At 41.4% G+C, this 24,790-nt stretch overlaps 1 protein-coding gene across 1 annotated transcript in view; it reads left to right on the forward strand.

Moving 5' to 3' along the window:
* SLX4IP (SLX4 interacting protein) overlaps positions 1-24,790 on the forward strand; it is a 218,202-nt gene that overhangs the window by 10,659 nt on the left and 182,753 nt on the right. Inside the window, 1 exon segment of the mRNA XM_055131157.1 lies at positions 11,005-11,068. Coding sequence (XP_054987132.1) covers positions 11,042-11,068 — 27 coding nt within the window. The 5' untranslated portion in view covers positions 11,005-11,041.

Below are 24,790 nucleotides of genomic sequence, written 5' to 3' on the forward strand. Positions count from 1 at the left end.
ATTTTTATAAAGGAATAGTTGTGGATACATCCTTCACACCCAGAAGGTAAGAAATTCGTAGTGGAGGGGCCGGAGCGATAGCACAGCGGGTAGGGCGTTTGCCTTGCACGCGGCCGACCCGGGTTCGATCCCCGGCATCCCATATGGTCCCCCAAGCACCGCCAGGAGTAATTCCTGAGTGCAAAGCCAGGAGTAACCCCTGAGCATCGCTGGGTGTGACCCAAAAAGCAAAAAAAAAGAAATTCGTAGTGGAGCAGAGCCACAATCCAGTGGTAGGCTGCTTGCTTTGCACCCCATCCGGTCCTCTGAGTCCTCCAGGAAGGATCCCTGAGCATAGAGTCAGGGCTAGGTCCTGAGCACTGCCGGGTGTAACCCCAAAACAGAACGAAAAAGCAAAAAAGAAACGCATAGTTGTATGTTACCCAGTCGCTGTCAAAGCGCAAATGATGGAATGGATTGAACGCTCTTGCCAGCTCCAGACTCGAAGACTTGACTGGGACGTGGGGGCCTTTGCCCATTTTTTCTGTTGGGTTATTCAATTTTTGATGCTTTTCTTGTACCAGCTATATGGCTTATAACTGTGTCCTCTCAGTTTGAGACCTTATTTGTGGATGGTGCATGTTGATGAAGTGCTCATATTTCAAACCTTTTTATTTTTGAATATTTATTTTTAATGGTGGATTCACAGGAAATTGGCAAGAGATGTAAAGAAGTTCTGCAGGTCCTTTATTTAGCTTCTTCTAATGGGAATCTCTTGGATAACTACAATGCAGATATTTATACTAGAAAATTGACATTGGTCACCCCAGAGAGCAAATTAAATTTGACAAGCTTTATTTTACATGCAGTTTTTTAGTTCTGAGCTTTTTTTAAATGTGCATATAACATTGTATTTGTGTAATCAATACCACAGTCAAGGCATGGAACTCATTGCTCAGACTCCCTTCTGCTACCTCACTCTATGACCACACACCTTTCCTCCATCCATAACCACTGGTGATCACTAATCTCTTTCCCACTTCTGCAGTTGTAGTATCTTCAGAATGTTACATCAGTGCCGGGGAGATGGCTTACAGGGCTGAAGCCCAAGCTTGGTAGGGGGGACCCCAAGTTTGATCCCCTACACCACATGGTCCCTTGAGTGTCACCAGGACCCGCACACCAGTAGCCCCTGAGCACCCCTGGGTGTGGCCTGTGGGTCGCATGCTTTAGTTGCAGTGTGCCACACATCTGGTTCTGGAGCACTGGAGATGGCACGTTTTGTTCTGTACTAGAGATCCCAAACAGTAAAGTTGCCTGAATTGTACTCAGTAATATGGGTGGGACTTTGGGGGTTAAACTCATGGACTCAGGCTTGCAAGGTTGCCACCGAGATCTCTCCCAGCCCCGTACCCCACTGAAGGAATCCAGCTTTCCATTGTTAGAAATAGAGTTGTTATGTGGGTTTTTATGTGGGCCTGCGCTTTCATGTTTCTGGAACAGATCCTAGGAGTAAGATTTGGGGGCTGAGTAGCAAGTATGTGTTTGCTAAGAAACCATCAGTCTTTTTTCCAGAATGGCTGTACCATTTTTATAGTCCCACCAGCACTGGGGACATGCATGTTTTCTATATCTCACCAGTGTTAGAGCTTTTGGTATTTTTTTCGTCTGCCATTCTGATAGGCATGTATTGATACCTCATTAGTATTTTATTCTTATATCTAATGATGTAGACTAGATACATTTTAAATATCCTTTTAGAGGAAATAGCTGTTTCTGTCCTTTGCTCATTTTTTTCCCTGACTGGATATTTTCCCCACTGTTTTTAAGCTTTTAAAAAAATATATATGTTTTAGTTTTATAAGCCCTTTGTTGAATATATAATTTGCAAGCCTTTTCTTTCAGTCTGTGGAGAAGTTTTAATTTTAAGATGGCCAGTCCTAAATTCTTTATATTTTGTACTTTTTTATGCCTTGTTAAAATATGTCTCTTACTTTAGTTTTATAAAAATTCTCTCAAAAAAGGTTTCTAATCACCCATTTGAATTTTCAGCTTATTTACAATTGATTTTTGTGTTTTATATATGAAATACAGTTCCAGTTTTAATTTTTTTTCCCAAGTGAATAGGCAGTTGTTTGACCACAACAATGTACTTACTGAGGAGTTTCATTTCCCACTGATGTGAGCGTGATCTCCTCATTTCCATAAATGTGTGGGCTTGCTTTTGGTTTGTATAGTCTGGCCGGGGGGCCTATTTGTTTAGCCTTTGTCAGTACATTATTTTATTTACTCTAGCATAGTCCTTTTTCTCTGCCTGGTAGTATATCCTTCCCACTCTTTTTGTTTGCTTGTTTTTGTCTCCTGTGGAAGTGCCTTAGTCCTTTCTGTTCTCCAGATTTTCTGTTCAAGATTGTGATTTAAATTGAAGTAAGTTATCTATACCTATATATTCACTGCAGCACTGTTCACAATAGCCATAATATGGAAACAACCCGAGTGCCCTAAAACACATAAAGAAACTTTGGTACATCTACACAATGGAATACTATGCAGCTAAAGTCATGAAATTTGCTTATAAATGGATAAACATGGAGAGTATCATGCTAAGTGAAATAAGTAAGAAAGAGAGGGACAGACATAGAGGGACTGCACTCATTTGTGGAGTATAAAATAACATCACATGAGGCTGACTCCCAAGGATAGTAGATATAAGGGCCAGAGGGATTGCCCCATAGCTGGAAGACTGCTTCATGAGTGGAGGGGAGAAGGCAGATGGAATAGAGAAGGGATTACTAAGAAAATGATGACTGGAGGAACTAGTTGGGATGGGCGATGCATGCCGATAGTAGATAACGGACCAAACATGATGACCGTTCAGTGTCTGTGTTGCATGCTATAATGCCCCAAAGTAGAGAGAGAGTATGGGGAATATTATCTCCCATGGAGGCAGGGGGAGGGTGGGCAAGTGGGGTGTATACAGGGGATATTGGTGGTGGGGAATGTGCACTGGTGGAGGGATGGGTGTTTGATCATTGTGAGATTGTAACCCAAACATGAAAGCTTGTAATTATCTCACGGTGATTCAATAAAATAAAAAAAAATAAAATAAATTGCAGTAAGTTTACTTGCTTCAATGAAATTGCTTTGAATGGCTCATCACAAAACATGCTTTTGTGTGTATGAGTGGGGGAGGGGGATTAGATGCTCCTTTCTAAGAAATTCTGTTTTCAGATTTGTTTTTATCTTTTTTCCTCTACCTATTAAAGTTATGATTTGCTTTATTGGGGTGGGGATGTGGAGCTGGGTACACCCAGTGGTACTCAGGGCTTACGCCTGCCTATGGACTCAGGGATCACTCCTGATTGTGTGCTGGGGAACCATATGGGGTGCCAGGATCAAACTGAGGTTGGCCATACACAAAACAAGTGCCTTAAGTTCTGTGCTGTTTCCCCTTCAGATGTTTCACTTTGGTGATATTTCTTTTAAGCCAGTGACGGAGGGTTGTGTGTGTGTGTGTGTGTGTGTGTGTGTGTGTGTGTGTGTGTGTGTGTAAGCATAAACTATTGTCCATTGTGAAGGATGGTAATTTTCATCTGGAAAGTCAATAGGGTATTTTTGTGGCATTCCTCTATAAAGACTCATTTTTCTTTTTTTAACTTTCCCTGAGAACAGCAAAATTAAGCTAATTTTGTGCTTCTGTGTGTGGCATATTTCTCGAACAGTCATTTCTCCATCACCCTACTCCGGGGGTGTTGCCTTTGAGAACCTGCTCTTCAAGGGGTAATTGTACTTCCATTGCGCTCTGGAATTAGTAGATGGCTCCAGTTTGCTTCAGGTTTCACTTCCCTGTTAGTTTACCTTTCAGCACTTGTGCCTGATGCTGTGGTGAAGCCAGGCTAGATACCCCCCTTATCTGAAACTGACCTTTTCAAACATGCAGGCTCAAGGTCTGCAACTGCCTGTCCAGATGTTTATGGGCTTTATCTTGGTAAATTATTTTTTTGCTAAGGAAGAACTGGGCTATAACATAATAGTGAATTAATTCAGCACATTTTTTTTGTCCTTAGCTAGAATGTTTTCTTTCCCTCTTTATTCCACCCCCACCCCCTTTTCCTTTTGCCCCACTCCTGTTTCACTTTTTCATTACCAAGAGAAAAGCAGTATTCACGTACCTTTATTTGAAATTATACTTTATGTCAGCAACTCGGGGAAGAGGGAAGATGGAAGCAACTAACCGCCACTGACCTTGACAGATCAGTTAGTCGTTGACCTTTATAGTTCTGCAGGTGACAGATGGTGCTGCTTGGCTCAGTGACCCCATGAGACGCTTCTGCCCCTGACCCTCAGCTCTTAAACCTTGGCCTTGAGTTCCAAGTTGGGGGGAATAGGTGGCGGGGTTCCAAGTAGATAGCCTCTAAGATTTCTTTTCGCTCTGAATCGTGCTTTTTCTGAGGTTGAGGACATTTAAAAAAATTATTTATTTAAGACTTTTTTTTTTTAATTGAATCACTTGTGAGATAGGCCCTTACAAAGCTGTCCATGATTAGGTTTCAGTCACACAGTATTCCAACACCCATCCTTCTATCAGTGCACATTTCCCAGCACCGGTGTCCCCAATTTCCCTCCTGCCACCCCTCACCCCTTATTGCAGGCACTTCTCTCTCTCTCTCTCTCTCTCTCTCTCTCTCTCTCTCTCTCTCTCTCTCTCTCTCTCTCTCTCTCTCTCTCTCTCTCCTCTCTCTCTCCTTTTGGGAGTTGTGGTTTGCAATACGAAGTCTTGAAAGGTTATCGTGTAATCCCTTTACCTACTTTTAACACTCAGTTCTTTCTTTTTTTTTTTGCTTTTTGGGTCACACCCGGTGATGCTCAGGGGTCACTCCTGGCTCTGTATTCAGGAATTACCCCTGGCAGTGCTCGGGGGACCATTTGTGATGCTGGGAATTGAACCCCGGTCAGCCGTGTGCAAGGCAACTGCCCTACCCGCTGTGCTGTCATTCCAGTCCCAACACTCAGTTCTTGTCCAACAAGGTTGAGAACATTTTGGAAATAAAAACATTTTAGCGAAAGGCATAATACCACATGATATTAAAAACTAGATTAAGGGGCTGGAGAGATAGCGGGTAGGGCGTTTGCCTTGCACGCGGCCGACCCGGGTTCAAATCCCAGCATCCCATATGGTCCCCTGAGCACGGCCAGGGGTAATTCCTGAGTGCAGAACCAGGAGTAACCCCTGTGCATCGCCAGGTGTGACCCAAAAAGCAAAAAAAAAAAAAACTAGATTAAAACTATGCAAAATGTTTTTCAGTTTCTCTCTCCTCCTCCTATTGTGTCCATTAACCATATTATTTTATGTAAATACATAATGCTTTTATTCCTGGATTCCTGAAGATCATCTCTCCGAGATTTGATTGTAATGATACTTTTTCAAGAATTCTGTTTTTTGAAAGCAGCTGTTGGTGTACCAGTTTAAAAAAATGTATCTGAAAGAGGATTCTACAGGAACCTTATTGTGAAGTGAAAATGTTTTCTTCACTGTAAAGTGGTTCATGGTCTATTTTATGGCAAATATACTCTGCCTTAAGACCAAATTGCTGCAGTCTTTCATGTGTTCTACCTGCCTGGCAGGAAAGGAAGGACATATGGGAAAAGCAGTAGAATTAAAAAACAAATCAGCCACTCATGCTTTAGCTTACTGACATTGCATCCTACACCCCACCCCCAGCCTCCTTTTTCTTTATCATTGAACCTCCTGAGCACTATGTACTTCTGGTGAGGGACTCCCTAAACTCTTTACAGTAGATATTCAATCCTGATTTATCATATTTAAGGGGACTCTTTCCTTTTAATTATGTGCAAGTAATGTACAGTTAGCACAGGAGCAACAGAAGTTTGAACAGTGTGAGTGATCTTAATATGGAAAATTTCTTATAAGCAGATGATATAAGCTTATGATATTGATAGATGCAGCAGAATACTGTATTTCTCTTGTCATTTTCTTGATAATGTTTTCTGTTTTTTTCTCCTTACATGCATACTGTCTTGTAAGAAGTCCTATGACATGCAAAATATTTGCTAATCGACCATTTCTTTTTATTTTTTTGTGGATTGAACCGAGAACCTCACCCATACAAGACATGTTTATGTCTCCTGGTACCGGCTTCCAGTCCATACTGGAAGTTTATTAGTAGGCAACCCTTTGTGGAATTAAAAGCTATATATGGAAATTTGTGTAGTACTTGGTCTCCCATCCCCCACATTGTTCTAGAGTAGGCTGCTTTTTATTTATTATGTTTATTTGTATTTTGTTTGTTTTGGATCCAGGGTGCGCTTCAGGGTGTACACAGGGTTTACTCCTGGCTTTGTGTTCACTAGTGACCTCTGGTGGTGCTTGAGGCATCTATGTGGTGCTGGGGATAAAACTAGGGTCCACCACTTGTAAGGCAAAACACTTGCCCCTTGCATTTATTTTTATTTTGTTTTGTTTTTTCCTTTTTGGGTCACACCAGCGATGCACAGGGGTTACTCCTGGCTTTACACTCAGGATTTATCTTGGCGGTGCTAGGAGGACCATATGGGATGCTGGGAATCGAACCCGGGATCGGCTGCGTTCAAGGCAAACACCCTACCCGCTGTACTATTGCTCCAGCCCCGCCTTTGCATTTTTTTTGGGGGGTCACACCCAACGATGCTCAGGGGTTACTCCTGGCTTTGCACTCAGGAATTACTCCTGGCGATGCTTGGGGGACCATATGGGATGCCGGGGATCGAACCCGGGTCGGCCGCGTGCAAGGCAAACGCTGTGCTATCGCTCCGGCCCCACCCCCTTGCATTTTTTTAAAAGACCTTGAAAATCCAAAGATATTTCTCTCACATTTAAATACAGATGGAGAATGCAAACAACTTTCCTCAAGAATTTGAACATATTTCTCTATTTCTTTTAGTCTCTAGAGTCGGCTTTGGTAATCTGGAGCAAAACAGGGCCTTGTACACCTCTCCCAACTGCTTCTTTAGGGCTCTTGTCAGCAGTGCTTGAAATTCGACTGTGATGTGTGTGCCCTAATATGGGTCTGTTTCCATTTCAGCTTTCTTGTTTTAGTCCAACTCTTACTCTGGTCCTTTAGTTTTTAATTTTTTTCTCCTATTTTTCAACCTTGTAAGTTTGGCTGAACTTTCTGAATGACTCGCCGAACTTAATCTTTCATACAGCTTCTATTAAGGTTTTTTTGGGGGGGGACAGTTATCTATAGTTTTATGGAAGAAATATTCCTATTTTCCTAATACTTATGATAGTTTCTTAAAAAAAAAAAATTCTCCCCTTGTCCCTGCATTAGTCTTGGTTTCAGCCCAAGTCGGGTTTTTTTTTTCTTGTTTGTTTTGTTTTCTTTCATGACAGTTTTTCCTTAGATGGAGGCAATTTCTGGTTGTTTACTTGTAGTTCAGAGTGGAACTTTAAACGTTCGAAATTAGTCTGCACAGATGCAGGACTTGTGGGTGTGGGTTTCAGTTCAGAGCCATCTGGTTTGGCTGTTTCCTTGGGGGATCCCTGGATGTCAGTACTTCAGACATTGCCCTTTGTTAGCACAGTTCTCGGAGTGGGGAGGTTCCAATTTACTCTTTGTAGAGGGGTAGAACAGGTGAGGTCTCTCTGAGGAACATAACCATGAAGAGGTAAATTTATATGGCTATACACATAAGTATGTGAGTATGTGTATATATGTGCATATATATTTATTACAGGAATTGACTCATTATGCAGGCCTAGAAATTCTATGGTCGGCTTTCTGTAAAGTATAAAGAAAGGCAGTGTAGTCCAAAGAAAGTCCAAATCCAAAGATTCAAGGAGCAGGAGTGTGGATTCAGAGGGATGGAGTGGATGGATGGCCCCACAGAGTCAGTTAAAGTTCCTCCACCTCTTCATTCTCTGGGCTCTCTGTACATTGAATAAGGTCCAAATGTGGTAGCTTTATCTACTTTCTTTCACCAAATCAAATGCTAATCTCTTCCAGGAATGCCTTTCTGACACACTTAGTAATAATGTTTAACTATTTATCTGAGCATTCCTTAGCTCAGACAAATGTATATAAAATTAGCCTCACAAGGATCCTGGGGGCTGAGGAAAGTATTAACTTGTTTTATAAATATTCCCCTATTTTCTCTTCTTTCATTAAAATATTCCCACCAGAATGTCTGTTTTCTTCTACTCCTTAGTTTTATCTTTTATCTTGAGGCCTTTAATCAATGTGATAGAGGACCTCAACTTGACTCTTTCTCATGTAGATATCCAGTTATCTCATACAATTTGTTGAAAAAATACCTTCTCACTTATGCTGAAATGGCATGTTTATTAAAAATAACTTGGCTGTAAATATAATGATTTATTACTAGATTTTCAATTTTATTTCATTGACTTATGTATATGTCTTTATGCTAATACCATATTGTCTTGACTGCTAACTCTTTGTAGTAAGTTTCAGATAGGAAGTAATGAATCTTCCGTCTTTGTTCTTTTGCTAGATTCCTTTGGGTACTCCAGGTCTTTGCATTTTATGTAAATCGTGGTATAAATTTATCAGGTTCTATAAAGATGTCAGCTGGGAATTTTAAATGATAGATTGTGCTGAAGTGAATATCACTTTGGGAATTATTGCTATTCGAACAAAATTGTGTTTTCATGAAGATTTGTCTGTTTACATGTCTTTAATGTCTTTCAGTGGTGTATTGTGATTTAGCTGTTCAAATTTTTTCCTTTATTGTTTTCATTTTGATATTATTTTATCTGAAACTGTGTTTTTAATCTTGTTTCAGGATTATTCATCCTGGTATATAGAAGTACAATAGATTGACTTTTTTTTTGTTGTGTGGTGTGGGGATACATCCATAGGTATTCAGGATACTCCTGACCGTATTTGGTGAATCAGGAATCGAACCCAGGCCTCCATCGTTCAAAGCAGTCACATAGACTGTCTCCCTGGCTGTGTAATCATTTGTAACTTGTCATCCCATTGATCTTCGATTTGCTGGGTGGGCGCCAGTAACGTCTCCTGTAGTGTGCTAGTGTAGCCCAATGATATCTGCTCCCTCCAGGAACACGAAGAGCCTCAAAGTTCATGTTGACAAGGACACCAATGCCACCAACGCCTCTGTTGTCGCATGTTCCCAGGAACAGTTCCTCCTCCAATGTCAGTAATGGCTTGATGTGATCCATGCCTTCTCATTTCGGTCAGACCAATGATGTCATACTTGATCTTCTGCACTTGCATCATCAGGTCCTCCATGGATGCTTCCGATGCCAGCGTACATGCGTTGAAAGTACAGTCATCTTAGTTCTTCTTCGTTTTGGCAGTCTAGTTCGTCCCTGAGATTTTATCAGCCTCTCCTTGCTCATCCTTCTTAACACTGCCCTATTGGGGGTTCTTTCGGTGTCAGGTGAATGAGGCCCATTGTTGTTACTATTTTTGGCATATCAGATGTGCCATGGGTAGCTTGCCAGGCTCTGCCGTGTGGGCGGGGTACTCTCTGTAGCTTGCTGGGCTTTCTGAGAGGGATGGAGTCTTTTAGGGCGGCTACAATCGCCCTTACAGGTGTTCCCATGGTTCACACCATATTTGAACCCCATCAAATATGGCATGGGAATTATGGTAAATGGGTATCAAGTGTCTTATGCTGTGTCCGGAAAGCGGCCTGGAGCGTAGCGGTGGCTGGGTAGTGGATATAGTAGAGTTCGGCTGATGAGGTATTAATCTGGCTCTGGTAGGGTGGGTTGTCTGGGTTTGATTCCTGAGGCACCGGAGATTGGAGGAGGCAGACAGAGGATCTTGTTTCTGGGTCTCGTTGAGCCTGGAGTCCAAGGTCACAAAGATCTGCTTTACCTGGTTTTCTGGGGCTTCACTCATGCGTGAGGTTAGGCCGAAGTATCTGGAAAGTGGCCTGGAGGGTGGCGATGGCCGGGTAGTGGAGGTAGTGGAGGTCGGCCAATGAGGTATTCATCTGGTGGGGGTAGGGTGGGTCACCTGGGTTTGATCCCTGGGGCACCGGAGATTGGCTGTGTAATTATTATTATTACTATTTTTAAAATATTGATTGTAGGTCTTTCACACTTGCCCAGTTTATTTATTAATTCTAATAATTTTTTAAAAAATCTGTAGGATTTTTATTTATGAAAATATGCATTGCCATTTGTGAGTAAAAAATAGTTTTACCTCTTCCTTCAGTTTGAAGCTTTTTATTTATTTTTCTTACATGATTGCCTTAATTAGTATTGAGCAGAAGTGACAAGAATAGACATCACTGAATTTTTCTCATCAGGGGAGAAAGCAATCTCACCGTGACATGTGAGACTCTCGATCAGATTGAGCATGTTTCCTTCCATTTTCAATATGTTAATTTTTCTTTCTTAAAACCAAAAATAATAAATGGATGGGTGGTCTTGGGTTTTTGTGTGTGTTTGGGGTTTTCTGTGCTCGGAGCTCCTTCTCATCTGCCGGGATCCTCTGTGCTGCTGCGACTTTAAACCAACCCTCCCCCCTGCAAAGCACCTGTTCGCCCAAGAAGTTGCATTCCTGGCCCAGAATTTTAATTTTCACTGTGTGTTTTTTCCCTTTATTACAGTTATAAAAGGGGTAATTCCTGTCTCTGTACTCATTAATTACCCCAGGTGGTGCTCAGGGGACATGTGGGATGCCAGGGATCAAACCAGGTTGGCCGTGTGCAAGGCAAACGCCCTACCCACTATACTATGGCTTTGGGCCTCTCTGCACCTATTTTTTTTTTTTTTGAAAGAATTTAGGAAATGGTATTGGTTCTTGAAACATTTGCTATACTATATCTGGGCATATGCTTCTTTTTCTGTGTTTGTGGACAGTCAACACTTTTTAATGACTGTCAGTATATTATTTTTAAAAGACTACTTCTCTCACAAATACTTATTGTTGTTTGAATATTTATCCAGACTTCTCCTAAATAATGTCCAGAAAGAAACAGATTTTGATGTACCTACTTCTACTTTTTTTTTTTCTTTCTTTAAAGGTCTAAATGTCTGTACTTACTCTGGAATCGGTAAGCCATGGCATCAAAGAAATTTGCTGTTAAAGTAAGTCATGCTTGTTAATGTCCTTTAAAAATGATTAATCATTTTCTAATGTAATGTATTAATTGAAAATTAACGTTCTGGCTTCCTTTTATGCTTTATATTTGAAATTCTACTGAAACCTTTAAGTAGGTGATTATGAACTGCATATTAAGGATGAGATGAGGGAGAAGAATTGTAGTTCATATGGTTATGGTAGTTTCTAGCTTGAAGTGTTTTATGAGTTGTCTTTTGGTCATAACTTAGTCTTTAGTGTTAAAAATCATTCACACTGTTGCCCATGACTTTTTATGATGAAGCAGAATAAAGTAGGAGTTGGCCTGGGGAGATAGTTCCATGGGATAGTGCTAATGCTCTGTCTACAGCCCCAGGTTTGATATCAAGAACCACACAGTTCCCTGAGCACTAATCTTGGAGCAGCCTCCTCTCTACTGAGTATGGCCCCAAACAAAACAAAATAAACTTAAAGTACACATTAAGGGCCATATAGATGGAATAGGAGTTCGGGGGCTTGACTGGCATGCTGCTGACTCTGAAATGGCTCCATGCACTGCCACAATTAAGCCCTGAGCACTGTGAGGTGTGGCCCAGACACTGAACCAAACTAAACATCAAATGCTATACCTGGGTGAGTGACAGGAGAGAGTTTTCTTATCTGCTGCTACTTCAGTTTCCTTTTTGAAGTGCTCTTTTTCCCTTGGTAGCTGAGATACTCTTTTTTTCAAGTGTCAAGGGGTAGTAGAAAGCAAAGAGAGAGCAATAATTGATAATAGTAAATTCTCAGAGATGTTTTTTATATGTGGTGTGGTAAGAGTTTTTTTTCTGTGCTAATGTTACATTAAGTACAAATCCAGAATATCAAAATAGTCAAAGTAGGAAAAACAGAAGTAATAAATAAAAAGAAAGAAAACAAAAAAAGGAAAAGAAAAGAAAAAAAGATCAAAAAATTAGAAATTGAGCTTCCATTTGATCCAGCAATTCCACTTCTGGGAATATATCTTGGAGAAGCAAAAAAGTATAGTCGAAATGACATCTGCACTTATATGTTCATTGCAGCACTATTTACAATAGCCAGAATCTGGAAAAAACCCAAGTGCACGAGAACAGATGACTGGTTAAAGAAACTTTGGAACATCTATTCAATGGAATACTATGCAGCTATTAGAAAGGATGAAGTCATGAACTTTGCATATAAGTGTATCAACATGGAAATGTTGATACTTAGCATGTATCATGCTAAGTGAAATGAGCCAGAAAGAGAGGGACAGACATAGAAAGATTGCACTCATTTGTGGAATATAAAATAACAGAGTAGGAGACTAACACCCATGAATAGTAGTATATAATACCAGGAGGTTGGCTCCATAGCTTGGAAGCTGGCCTCACACGCTGGGGGAAAGGCTTCCCAGATAGAGAAAGGAACACCAAGTAAAATGTGATTGGAGAGCCCGTGCGGGAAGGGAGATACGTGCTGAAAGTAGACTATAGACTGAACACAATGACCACTCAACACCCCTATCGCAAACCACAACACCCAAAAGGAGAGAGAGAACAAAAGGGAATACCCTGCCACAGATGCAGGGTGGGTTGGGGAGGGATGGGACGGGGGGTTGGGAGAGATACTGGGTCCATTGGTGGTGGAGAATGGACACTGGTGGAGGGATGGGCTCTCGAACATTGTATGAGGGAAACACAAGCATGAAAATGTGTAATCTGTAACTGTACCCTCACGATGACTCACTAATTAAAAAATAAATAAATTTAAAAAAGAGAGATAAAAATAGTAAAATTACAGTAACTTATCAGATCAGGTGCTGTTTAATATTGTAGTTACATTTTATTTTTTATCCTCAATGCTTATTTAGATTTATACCATACTCATAAACTTTGTTGCTTGTAATTATTTTTTGAATCCAGATGTTCTGGGCAAAGAACTTGTTTTTTTGTTTGTTTTGTTACTTTGGCTCATGTCTGGTGTTGCTCAGGGCTTATCTTGGCTCTGTGCTCAGGGATTATTCCCACTGGTGCTCAGGGGACCATATCAGATGCTGGGAATTGAACCCTGGGTGGCCACATACCAGGCAAGCACCTTACCAACTGTCCCTTCGCTCTAGCCTGGGTAAGGAATTTTTTGCTTATTTGATTTTTCAGATCACGTTTAGCAATGTTTGTGGGCAATCCTGGAACAGTGCTTGGGGGTGTGGCTGGGGGGCATTCCTGGTGATTCTTGGGGGAACCTATGATACCAGGGATCTAACCTGGGGCTTCCAGATGCAAAGCATATGTTATCTTCTTAGTCATAGATTGTTACTGTCACTGTCATTCCGTTTTTCATCAGTTTGTTTGAGCAGGCACCAGTAATGTCTCCATTGTGAGACTTGTTACTGTTTTTGGCATATCGAATACACCACTAGTAGCTTGCCAGGCCCTGCTGTGCGGGCGAAATACTTTCGGTAGCTTGCCGGGCTCTCTGAGAGGGCTGGAGGAATCGAACCCTGGTTGGCTGCGTGCAAGGCAAACGTCCTGCTGCTGTGCTATCGCTCCAGCCCAGTCATATATTAAGAAGGGAAAAAATTTTTTTTCCCTTATTTTGGTTTTTTTACATGTTTTGGTTTTGTATCCATATATTCACATATTCTGTTGTATATCTTCCTGAGATTGTAAGTGGTGAACTTACTGTGTATTCACTAGTTCTCTAAAATTTTACTTTGGTTTTATTTCAGTATGATAGTTTGTTTTGAGATTCTAGGCTATACATTAATTTTTAATTTTTAGCTCTATTTTGTTGAATCACCATGAATTACAAAGTTCCAAAGATATTAATGATTGAGTTTCAGGGTGTACATCGTTTTAATACCAATTCTTTCACCAGTGTTCAGTACCTTCCATCAATGTCCCCAGTTTCCCTCCTGACCCCAGCTGCCTCTGTGGCAGGCACTTTCCTCCTCCTCCATTGTCCTAGTGTTCCCTTCCCTAACTTATCCCCTGCCACCCTGTCCCGGGCAAGCTTCCTTCTGAAGACCAGTTCTGCTCTTGGTTTATATTGCCACTGGGCATTAGGTATTGCTACTGGAAGTTTCTTTATATCCCTCTATATGAGAGAGATTATTCTGAGCTTTTTTCTCTCCCTCTGACTTCACTCAATATGATACTCTCTGGATCCATCCACATTGCAGCCAATTTCATGACTTTATCTTTTCTTACAGCCAAGTACTATTCCATTGCTTATGTACTATAGTTTCTTGAACATGTCATCTGTTCATGGGCATTTGTGTTGTTTCCATGTTTTGGCTACTGTATATAGAGCTGCAATGAATATAGAGGTGCAGATGTCTTTCCTGCATTGTACTTTTGAGCCCTTGGATTATGTTTCTGGGAATGGAGTTGCTGGGTCATATGGAAGTTCAATTCCTAGTTTTTGTTTTTTGTTTATTTGAGTTTTTTGTTTGTTTGCTTGCTTTTTGGGTCACACCCTGTGATGTTCAGTGGTTATTTTATCTGTGCATTCAGGAATTTCTCCTGGACCCTGTTCCCATTCTGGGGATCAAATTGGGTTGACCGTGTTGAAGGCAAACACCTACCACTGAACTGTCACTCCAGCCCCTCAATTCCTAGTTTCCTGAGGAATGCCCATATTGTCTTTCAAACAGGCTGGACCAGTCAACAGTTCCACGAACAGTGAATGAGGATCCCTTTTTCACCACAGCCTCACCAACTGATTGTTGTTCTTTTTGATAAGTGCCAGTCTCTGGTCATACTTTGTTGTTTTGATTTAAATTTCCTCGATGATTAGTGACATAGAACATTTTTCATATACTTTTTGGTTGTTTGTATTTCTTCTTTGAGTAAGTTCCTGTTCATCTTTTCTCTCCATTTTTTGATAGGGTTGGATTTTTTTTTTTTTTGTAGATTACTGCTGGTGCTTTATATATATATATATATTTTTTAAATTTGTTTTTTTATTGAATCACCGTGTGGAAAGTTACAAAGCTTTCAGGTTTAAGTCTCAGTTATACAATGCTCGAACACCCATCCCTTCACCAGTGCACATATTCCACCACCAAGAATCACAGTATACCTCCCCCCACCCCTCCACCCCCCCAGCTCCCCATCCCGCCTGTGTAACTGATAAATTTCACTTTACTTTCACTTTACTTTGATTACATTCAATATTTCAACAAAAAACTCACTATTATTGTTTGGAGTTTCTCCTCCTAAAGTCGGACCTGCTGAACAAGAAGCATTTGATAATTTGATTTCCATTGCTGAGAATGAGGAGATACGAGGTCAGTTCGCCGCAATAGCGGCTATGCGGTTTTGGATTTCTGTATTTTAGTATTTTAGTAACTAAGTACAGAGAAATATCTGCCAGAAATTGCATCATTGCAAGCTTGTACCTCTCTGCTACTTTATATTCACATATGTGTGCAATCTTTCTATGTCTGTCTCTTTCTTTCTGACTCATTTCACTCAACATGATACTTTTCATGTTGATCCATTTATATGCAAAGGTCATGACTTCATCTTTTCTAACAGCTGCATAGTATTCTATTGTGTAGATGTACCAACGTTTCTTTAACCAGTGATCTGTTTTTGGGCACTCAGGGTTTTTCCAGATTGTTGCTATTATAAACAGTGCTGCAATGAACATAGAAATGCAGATGTCATCTCTACTATGCCTTTTTGCCTCTCCGGGATATATTCCCAGGAGTGGTATTGCTGGGCCAAATGGAAGCTCAATTTCTAATTTTTTGAGAATTGTCCATATTGTTTTCCAAAAGGGCTGAACCAGTCGGCATTCCCACCAGCAGTGAAGGAGAGTCCCTTTCTCCCCACATCCACACCAACAACAGTTGCTTTTGTTTTTTGGGATGTGGGCCAGTCTCTGTGATGTGAGATGATAGCTCATTGTTTTAATCTGCATCTCCCTGATGATTAGTTATATGGAACATTTTTTCATGTGCCTCTCAGCCATTCGGATTTCTTTTTTGGGAAAGTTTCTGCTCATTTTATCACCCCATTTTTTGATCAGGTCGGTGGTTTTCTTCTTGTGGAGTTCAACCAGTGCACTGTATATCCTTGATATCAACCCTTTATTGGATGGGGCTTTATATATTTTGGATATTAAGACTTTGTGAATGAGTGGAAGGCAAATAATTTCTTCCAGTTTTTGTGGACTGTCTTTGTATTTTGGTCATTGTTTCCTCTGAGATGCAGAAACCTATAAATTTAACGTAATCCTGTTTATTTAATTTTTTTTCTATTTGCTTGGTCAGTGGTGTCTTATCCATCAGATGCCTCTAGTTTCAATGTCTTGGTGAGTTCTGTCGGTATTTTCCTCCATGTATCATATGGATTTAGGTCTGATATCTAGGTCTTTAATCCATTTTGATTTGATTTTTGTGCATTGTGTATTCACAAAATACATAAGAGAGCATAGTGGCTGCCCCAACAGACGCATGAAGCAGTGAACAGGACCACCAGGCTGGTTGGTGATCAGTTGCTTTATATTCCATTCTCCCCCTGTGCCTGTTCAGTCTCACTAGGCTCCTCATTCCAGTCTCACACTGCCCCTCATTCCCATCTCCTCCTGTCTCCCATGCTAGTGTCTTCACACTCCGTCTCAGCCTTGGTCTAGCGCCCCACCTCCCAAGCTATGGGAGCAGCTACACCTAGGTCAGGTAGCACAATCAATATGTGAAAGCCCTTCCTTCTGAGGGTAGCTCTTCTTCTTTTTTTTTTTTTAATTTAATTTAATTTTATTTTATTAAATCACCGTGTGGAAGATTACAATGCTTTCGGGCTTAGGTCTCAGTTATACAATGCTGAAACAACCATCCCTTCACCAGTGCCCATATACCACCACCACCAAAAAAAAAAAAAAACCCACACAGTACACCTCCCATCCCGCCCCCCCACCCCCTACCTTGTAACTGATAAGTTTCATTTTACATTCTGTTTACTTTGGTTACATTCAATATTTCAACACAAACTTCACTATTGTTGTTAGGAGTACCCCACTAGATTCAGACCTACTGCGAAGACAAATAAGGTCGCGCGGTTTTGAATTTCTGTACTTTAACAAGAAGTCCAGGGAGATTTCTTCCAGATATTAGATAATTGCAGGCTTGAAAACCCAATCTGTGGTCGTCTTAATATGGCGGCCACCGTGCCCTTCATCCCCGGAGAGAAAGAGGCGAGAGAGAGAAATACCTTTCCCCTCCCGGGCGGGCACGGGGCCGAGGCTTAGTTCTCAGGCTGGAGACATTCTGCGAGGAGTTGCCCATGCTGAAAGAGGTTTTGCTGGGTCTGGATTCACGCTTGTACAGCTGCGGGGAGGCCGCACATGCGTGTGGCCCCCGGGATCACATCTCGGCGGTGGGAGGGGCCGGTGCCTCCCACCTTCCCAAGAGCACCCTTGTGTCCTTTTGCTGAAGTTTTTGTCGTAAATCCCATCTGTGGTCTTCTTAATATGGCGGCCACCACACCCTTCATCCCCGGAGAGAAAGAGGCGAGAGAGAGAAATACCTTTCCCCTCCTGGGCGGGCACGGGGCCGAGGCTTAGTTCTCAGGCTGGAGACATTCTGCGAGGAGTTGCTCACACCGAAAGAGGTTTTGCTGGGTCTGGATTCACGCTTGTACAGCTGCGGAGAGGCCGCACATGCGTGCGGCCCCCGGGATCACATCTCGGCGGTGGCGAGGGTAGCTCTTCTAAGATAAGACAAACATCTCCTGCAGCCAAGAGATCCACTCAAGGGTGAAATACCATCTAGGGGTGTGCTTCTCCTTTCCTTAGTCCAACAATCATTTAAATATTCACCTTAATTCTACGTAATAATATTAGTATTTTGTATGGACACAGTAAGAGATACAATAAGCTTGTAGGGTGGCTTTCCTGGGGATATCTCGCTATAGATACTAGGCTACAGTGCTCAGGACAGATTAGTCTTTTCTAACCCTAGCAAGGTCCTAATCCATTTGATACTCTTTGAATCATGACGAATTTTTCCATGACCATGCTCTTAACTTATAGTTAAGTATTAATGGCTCTTGTCCTGACTCATTTCAATGCCAGGGTAGCTCACAGCTTGATCTGGGTCTATCCAGTCCCTCAACAGGACCCTGCTATTGGGGTGCTAGGAACTAAGGGCAAGTGAGGCTTAAGTCAAGAAACAGATGCCTAGGAATGAATATATTCAAAGTCAGTTACCTCCCAAGTTACAAAAGCATAGCATTAACTGTCTTCCTGTGTCTGTACAGAAAGGACATCGCTCTGAAGTAAACTATGCAAAAGGACATAAGGAAAGGAGAAAAGCAATATTTCACTTACAAATACAAAATCAGACATTTCTGAGGAATTTGACTTTTAAATTTTAAAATAAAATTTAAAAATAAAAGGCACTGGTACTGCCTAGGGGAAAATGGTGATTAACTGGTTGGGGAAGCAGAGCACAGAGAAGAGGTTAAAGATAAACACAGAGGAATGGGAGTGCCTTGAGAGCACTGTGATGGGTGTAACCCAATAAACCTAAACTCCCTGCGGCCAGGGAGAAAGGACAAACCAATGTTATCCTACAGTGTGCATGGTGTTAGAAAGGGGTCTGAGTTTGGTTATTTAATTAATTAATTAATTTATTTATTTATTGTATGTGGCCAATCAGTTTTCCCAGCACCACTTGAAGAGTCTTTCCTTACTCCATTTCACATTTTTTGCTCCTTTGGTGAAGATTAATTGACTAATATACCTGAGGATTTGTCTTTGGATTTTCTGTTATATTGATCTGAAGGGTCTGTTCTTACTTTAGTATCACACTATTTTAATTATTACTGCTTTATAGTACAGTCTGAAGTTGGGGAAAATGATGCCTCTCCTCTTCTTTTTCCTGAGGATTGCTTTAGCTATTCAAGGGGTTTATTGTTCCATAACTTTCAGGAGTATCACTGTATCACTGTCATCCTGTTCGTCTATTTACTTGAGCGGGCACCGGTAACATCTCTATTCCTCTCAGCCCTGAGATTTTAGCAGCCTCTCATTACTCGTCTTTCCCAATGATTGGAGGCTCTTTCAGGGTCAGGATAATGAGACCTATCATTACTATTTTTGGCATATCGAATACGCCACGGGTAGCTTGCCAAGCTCTGCTGTGTAGGCAGGATACTCTTGATGGCTTGCTGGGCTCTCCCAGAGGTATGTATATGTCTGTTATTGTATTTGAGATATGAATATGCATGGGGAGCTTGCCAGGCTCTCCCGTGCAGGCAATAAACTCTCGGTAGCTTGTCAGGTTCTCCAAGAAGAGAACTAAATAATACATTTCAGGAGTAATTAATCTATTTCTTTGATAAATGTTATTGGTATCCTTCTTGGGGTACATTGAATTTGTACAATGATTTGGGGAGTATTGCCATTTTTACAATGTGAATCCTCTGAATTCATGAGAAGGGAATGTGTTTTTATTTTCTTTTTGTTGCTCTTTTATTTCTCCTAAGTAGTTTTTTGTTGTTTTCTTTGTATTGGTCATTCTCCTCTTAGGTTAGGCTGCTTACTGGTTACTTGGTTTTCTGAGGCACAGATGTGAATGGGATTGTTTTCTTAATATCTCTTCTCTTTCATTATTTGTATATAGAAAAGCCATGGGGTATTTTGTGTGTTAATTTTGTAGTATGCCACTTTATAAGTCGATTCATTTTTTAGGAGCTTTTTTGTAGAATCTTTAAGGTTTTCCAGATATAGTATTGTGTCACCTGCAAATAGTGAGACTTTCCTATCTGAATGCCCTTTATATTTTTTTCTTGCCTAATCACTATGGGCTGGAGAGATAGCACAGCGGTACAGCGTTTGCCTTTCGCGTGGCTGACCCGGGTTCGATTCTTCCGCCCCTCTCAGAGAACCCAGCAAGCTACCGAGAGTATCGCGCCCACATGGCAGAGCCTGGCAAGCTACCTGTGACATATTTGATATGCCAAAAACAGTAACAATAAGTCACAATGAGAGACGTTACTGGTGTCTGCTTGAACAAATCGATGAGCAATGGGATGACAGTGACAGTGAATTATTATGGCAAGTACTTCCAAACTACATTAAATAGAAGTGGTGAGATTGGCAACCTTGTCTTGTGCCTGATCTTAAGGTTTTCCCCCATTGAGTATAATGTTTGCTGTGGGTTTGTAGTAAATGATTTGACAATGTCGAGGAAAGTTCCTTTAATTCCTGTTTTGTTGGAAGTTTTTATCATGAATGAGTGTTGGATCCTGTCAAATGCTTTCTCTGCACCTATTGATATGATCATATGATTTTTACTTTTTCTTGTATTGACAGTGTTGCATTATATTGATTTTCCTAGCTTTGAGTTCACGGACTGGGGGCAGGACTTTCAGGGCCTACCCAGGGCCTTCCAGGGCCTTTGGGGATGTAGCTGGGCTGGATTGCTTGCTTCTTCAGGGCGCCCTGACCTTGGATCAAAGTGGCGTGGTTCTGAGTGCAGCCTGCTAGGTTTGAATTTACAGGACTGGGGTGGGGCCTTCCAGGGCCTAGATGGGGTCTCCTGGGGCTTCTGGGGCTTTTGAGAGCATCTCAGGAGATTTGGCCCTAGAGATAGTGCTTTTAGCTTCATTGTCATTCTTGGTCGTCATATTTTCTCTCTGATTGCTTTAGAGATTTTATTTTTATCTTTATGTGTAGACCATTTTGCTAGGAAGTCTTGAGAAAAAGACTTATATTTTACTTCTTTGGAATGCAATGCATCTTACGGTTCAGTTAAAAGAGTATTTCATCCATTTTGGAAATCTTGACCATTTCTCTTTGCGTACTGCTTTTTTTTTTATTATCTGTGTTCTCTCCTTTTAAGATTCTTCTATGAAGCTGATTGAATAGTTGTATATAAATATTTTTTTATGGCCTGGAACAATATTTGCTTGTCTAAGTTTGAGCTCCTGCAAGCTCTTTCGAAAAGGACTGGAGTCTCGTATACATCGTTCAAAAATTTTGTCTGGCTCATCAGGGCAGTAGTTCTGGCCAAAGCTTAGACTTATGTTTCCTAACATACCAGAAATAGTTCTACTAATTTCAAACCATACATAGTGTCCTGTCTCAGAGTTATACTAGCAGTGTTGAACCTAACTTCCAGGATATACCAGGCAGCAGAGATAACCCAAGCATGGATAATAAATCTCAGGAAAGTGAAAGGGACAGGTCTGTTGTGTTTTTTCCCCCCTCATTTTTTGTTATTTGTTTATTTCTATTTTGGTTATTTCGACCACGCCCAGCAGTGCTCAAGCCTTACTCCTGACCCTGTGCTCAGGAATCACTCTTGGCAGTACTCAGGGGACTGTATGCAATGCCAGGTACTAAACTGGGGTCATGCAAAGCAAGTGCCTTACCCACTGCACTATCACTCTGTCCGCAAATAAAAACATGGAAAATTCTTTTAATTAAATCATGTTGTGGTAGGATCTCTGCAACTGAGCACGTAGGCAGAGGGCCACTGCTTCTATAGTGACCCAGCTTTAAAGCTCCACAACTCAGGCATTGGAATCCTACAGTGTTGTTGTTGTTGTTGTTTAGTGTGTTTATGAGGCGAGGGGACATACTGGATGGTGCTCAGAAGCTTCTTCTGGCTAAGGGCTTCTCCCAGAGGTGACTGGGGGAGCAACTGAGGGGCCCTGTAATATCAGAGCTCAGAACTCAAACCCAGGCCTGCTGCATGACAGCAAGTGCCCAACCCTTTCAGCTGTCTCTCTGGCTCCTGGCGTTTCCTTTTTACTGTCTCAAATCCTGCCCTGCCAGATTACGTGCACTGTTCCAGGCTGTCGTGGTCAGCAGGGGACAGGTGTACTTTCTGCTGATTCTGTCACCATGTGCTGTCTCTGAATATGGCTCTAGTGGGCATTTATTAGTGCCACTTGGCCTTTTACCTGTTTCTTTCTCCACTCTTCTTTTATGTCTCTGCTGCTTTCAGAGTGATTATCTGCAAACCCAGTTTTCTAAGACTTCTGTCTGTGTTTAATCTGCTCTTTGATCTGAATCTAATTTGTTCTTTAGCTTGTTTATTTTCAGTTAAGTTACTGTCTAAATTGTCTTATTGTCTTTCCCCTCGCACCCCCCCCCACACACTTTTTTTGGGGGGGGGGTTTAGCTTTTGGCTTTTGGGCCACACCCAGTGGTTCTTGGAGTCTACTCCTAGCTCTGTGCTCTGGCATCACTCTCAGCAGTGCAGAGGGGCCATCAGTGCCTGGGACCGCCAGGGCCTTCTTCAGGAAAACTGTGTGCTCCACCCAGCTTGTTCAGTTATCTCTTTGTCCCAAATTTGTCCTATTTATTTTCACTGTTTCCACATCCTTTTTTAATTTCCTTCATACTAAAATGTAATTGTTCATTGAGGTAACATTTATTTATAAAAGTTTCACTGTTTATATGTTTTAGGGGTACAGTGTTATCTTATCACATTCACCACCAAAGTGCCAATAGCTCTCAATGGTCCATAAGACCATTTTTTCTCACTTCCTTCCCTCCTTAGATAACTTCAGTTCTATTGTCAGAGTATATGTTTTTTCTTGTTGTTGTTTTATTTTTTAATGTAGGAGTACTGCTATCTATTTAGCCAGTGATTAAGCTGACTGAAGTGGACATGAACTCCATGTTATTTTTTAAAAAAATTTTATTGAATATCTGTGGGATAGATCATTACAAAGCTGTTCATGATTGAATTTCAGTCATAAAATGACCCAACACTCATCCCTCCACCAGTGTACGTTTTCCACCACCAATGTCCCCCATTTCCCTCCCACTACCCCCCAATGCCCCACTCCCCACTCCCAGCCTCCCTCCATGGCAGGCACTTTTCTTCTTTCTCTCTCTCTCTTTTTTCTTTTTCTGCATTATGCTTTGCAATACAGGTACTAAGAGGTCATTGTTCAGGGCATTCAGTATTTTTATAGGGACAGTAAGGCTGGAGTAGCTTATTTAAATGAGTGGCAGCTTCGGAGTGTGGATGTGACTGCAGAGGTTTCCGGAAAATACAGGGAGGTGAGGGAAGGTAGCCCATCCTGAACCTGAGAAAGCCTGGATATTTCAGTCACAAAATTCGCATACTTGAATTTTGAGCAGATTGTATCTCCTTGAGGTCCATCCTGAGATGGTGGAGTCAGGCTGGGAACATGCGGCAGTTTTGGATTGTGGGAGCAAGCAGCCATGGAGGCTCTACTTGGCGGGGCACCAGCCTAACCTACCCCCCTTTCATTTACGCAGGTCTGTTCAGCCTGTGTGGGTCCGAGATAACTGTGGCCTTTGATCTCTTTTGAGATTTATGGATCTCTGAAGCAAGGCGGATAAATGAGCTTGTATAGCTGAGCCAGAGGTGGTGTGTGGGCATGGCTCCCATATAAGCTTTTGGCCTTTTACTTTCTTGAGAAACTTGGTCCCAAGTTGTTGGGGTCTGGCCAGACACACAACAGCAATTTTGCGGTATCAGGAAGCTTGAAGGCACCATCAGGCTGCTGATGTACTCACCCTACAGGGACAGGTTTACCTACTACCCTATGGGCTTGATTTTATAGACTTTCTTATTTCTTTGCTTTTTTTTTCTATGTACTGCCTATGAATCTATGATATAGATTAATATATCTATGATATACCTATGATATACCTATGATATCTATGATATAGATTATATTTGTCTTTTTCTTTCTGACTTATTTTGCTTAGCCTGATGCTTTCCAGTTTTATCTACATTGCAGCAAAATTTCATTTTTTCCTAAAAACTGAGTAGTTTTACTTTGTGTGTATATATACCACATCTTCTGTATCATCTGTCGTCGGGTACCTGCATTGTTTCCAAATCCTAACTATTATAAGTAACACTGTAGTCAATGTAGATGTGCATATATATTTTCAAGTTGGTATTTTGTGTTCCTGGCATAGTAACTGAAAGTAGAATTGTTAGCTCTCATGGTAGTTCTATTTTTTATTTTTTGAGACATTGCCATATCATTTTCCATAGAGGCTGAACCAGTATGCATTCCTACTAACAATAAATGAAGATTCCTTTTTCTCCACATCTCTATCACTTCCTTCCTTCCTTCCTTCCTTCCTTCCTTCCTTCCTTCCTTCCTTCCTTCCTTCCTTCCTTCCTTCCTTCCTTCCTTCCTTCCTTCCTTCCTTCCTTCCTTCCTGTGCAACATATGAATCATACCATTGATCTACACTTCCAGCCCCCATATTTTATTTTTTTTTATTTTTTTATTTTTTATTTTTTTGCTTTTTGGGTCACACCTGGCGATGCACAGGGGTTACTCCTGGCTCTGCACTCAGGAATTACCCCTGGCCCTGCTCAGAGGACCATATGGGACGCTGGGATTTGAACCCGGGTCGGCCGCGTGCAAGGCAAACGCCCTACCCGCTGTGCTATCTCTCCAGCCCCCCCATATTTTATTTTATTATTATTGGGGGGGATAATCAGGAATTACTTCTGGTAGTGCTTGGAGCACCATATGCAGTGCTGGGGATTGAACTAGGGTTGGTCACATGTTAAACAAGCACCAAAGCAAAGCAAGCAAAAACTCTGTACCATCTCTCTGGTCCCAGCCCCAGTATTTTAAGAATTATTTCCCCCCAAACTTTATTTTATTAAAGCACCAGGTCTTATGATTTCAGTGTTGTTAACTCTGTGATTTGGATATTTTGCTCTATCATTTCTTTTTTTTAATAATTATTTTATAAGTTAGTTC

Source organism: Sorex araneus, chromosome 3 (assembly GCF_027595985.1).
Source record: "Sorex araneus isolate mSorAra2 chromosome 3, mSorAra2.pri, whole genome shotgun sequence".
In the NCBI taxonomy this organism is placed as follows: Eukaryota; Metazoa; Chordata; class Mammalia; order Eulipotyphla; family Soricidae; genus Sorex; species Sorex araneus.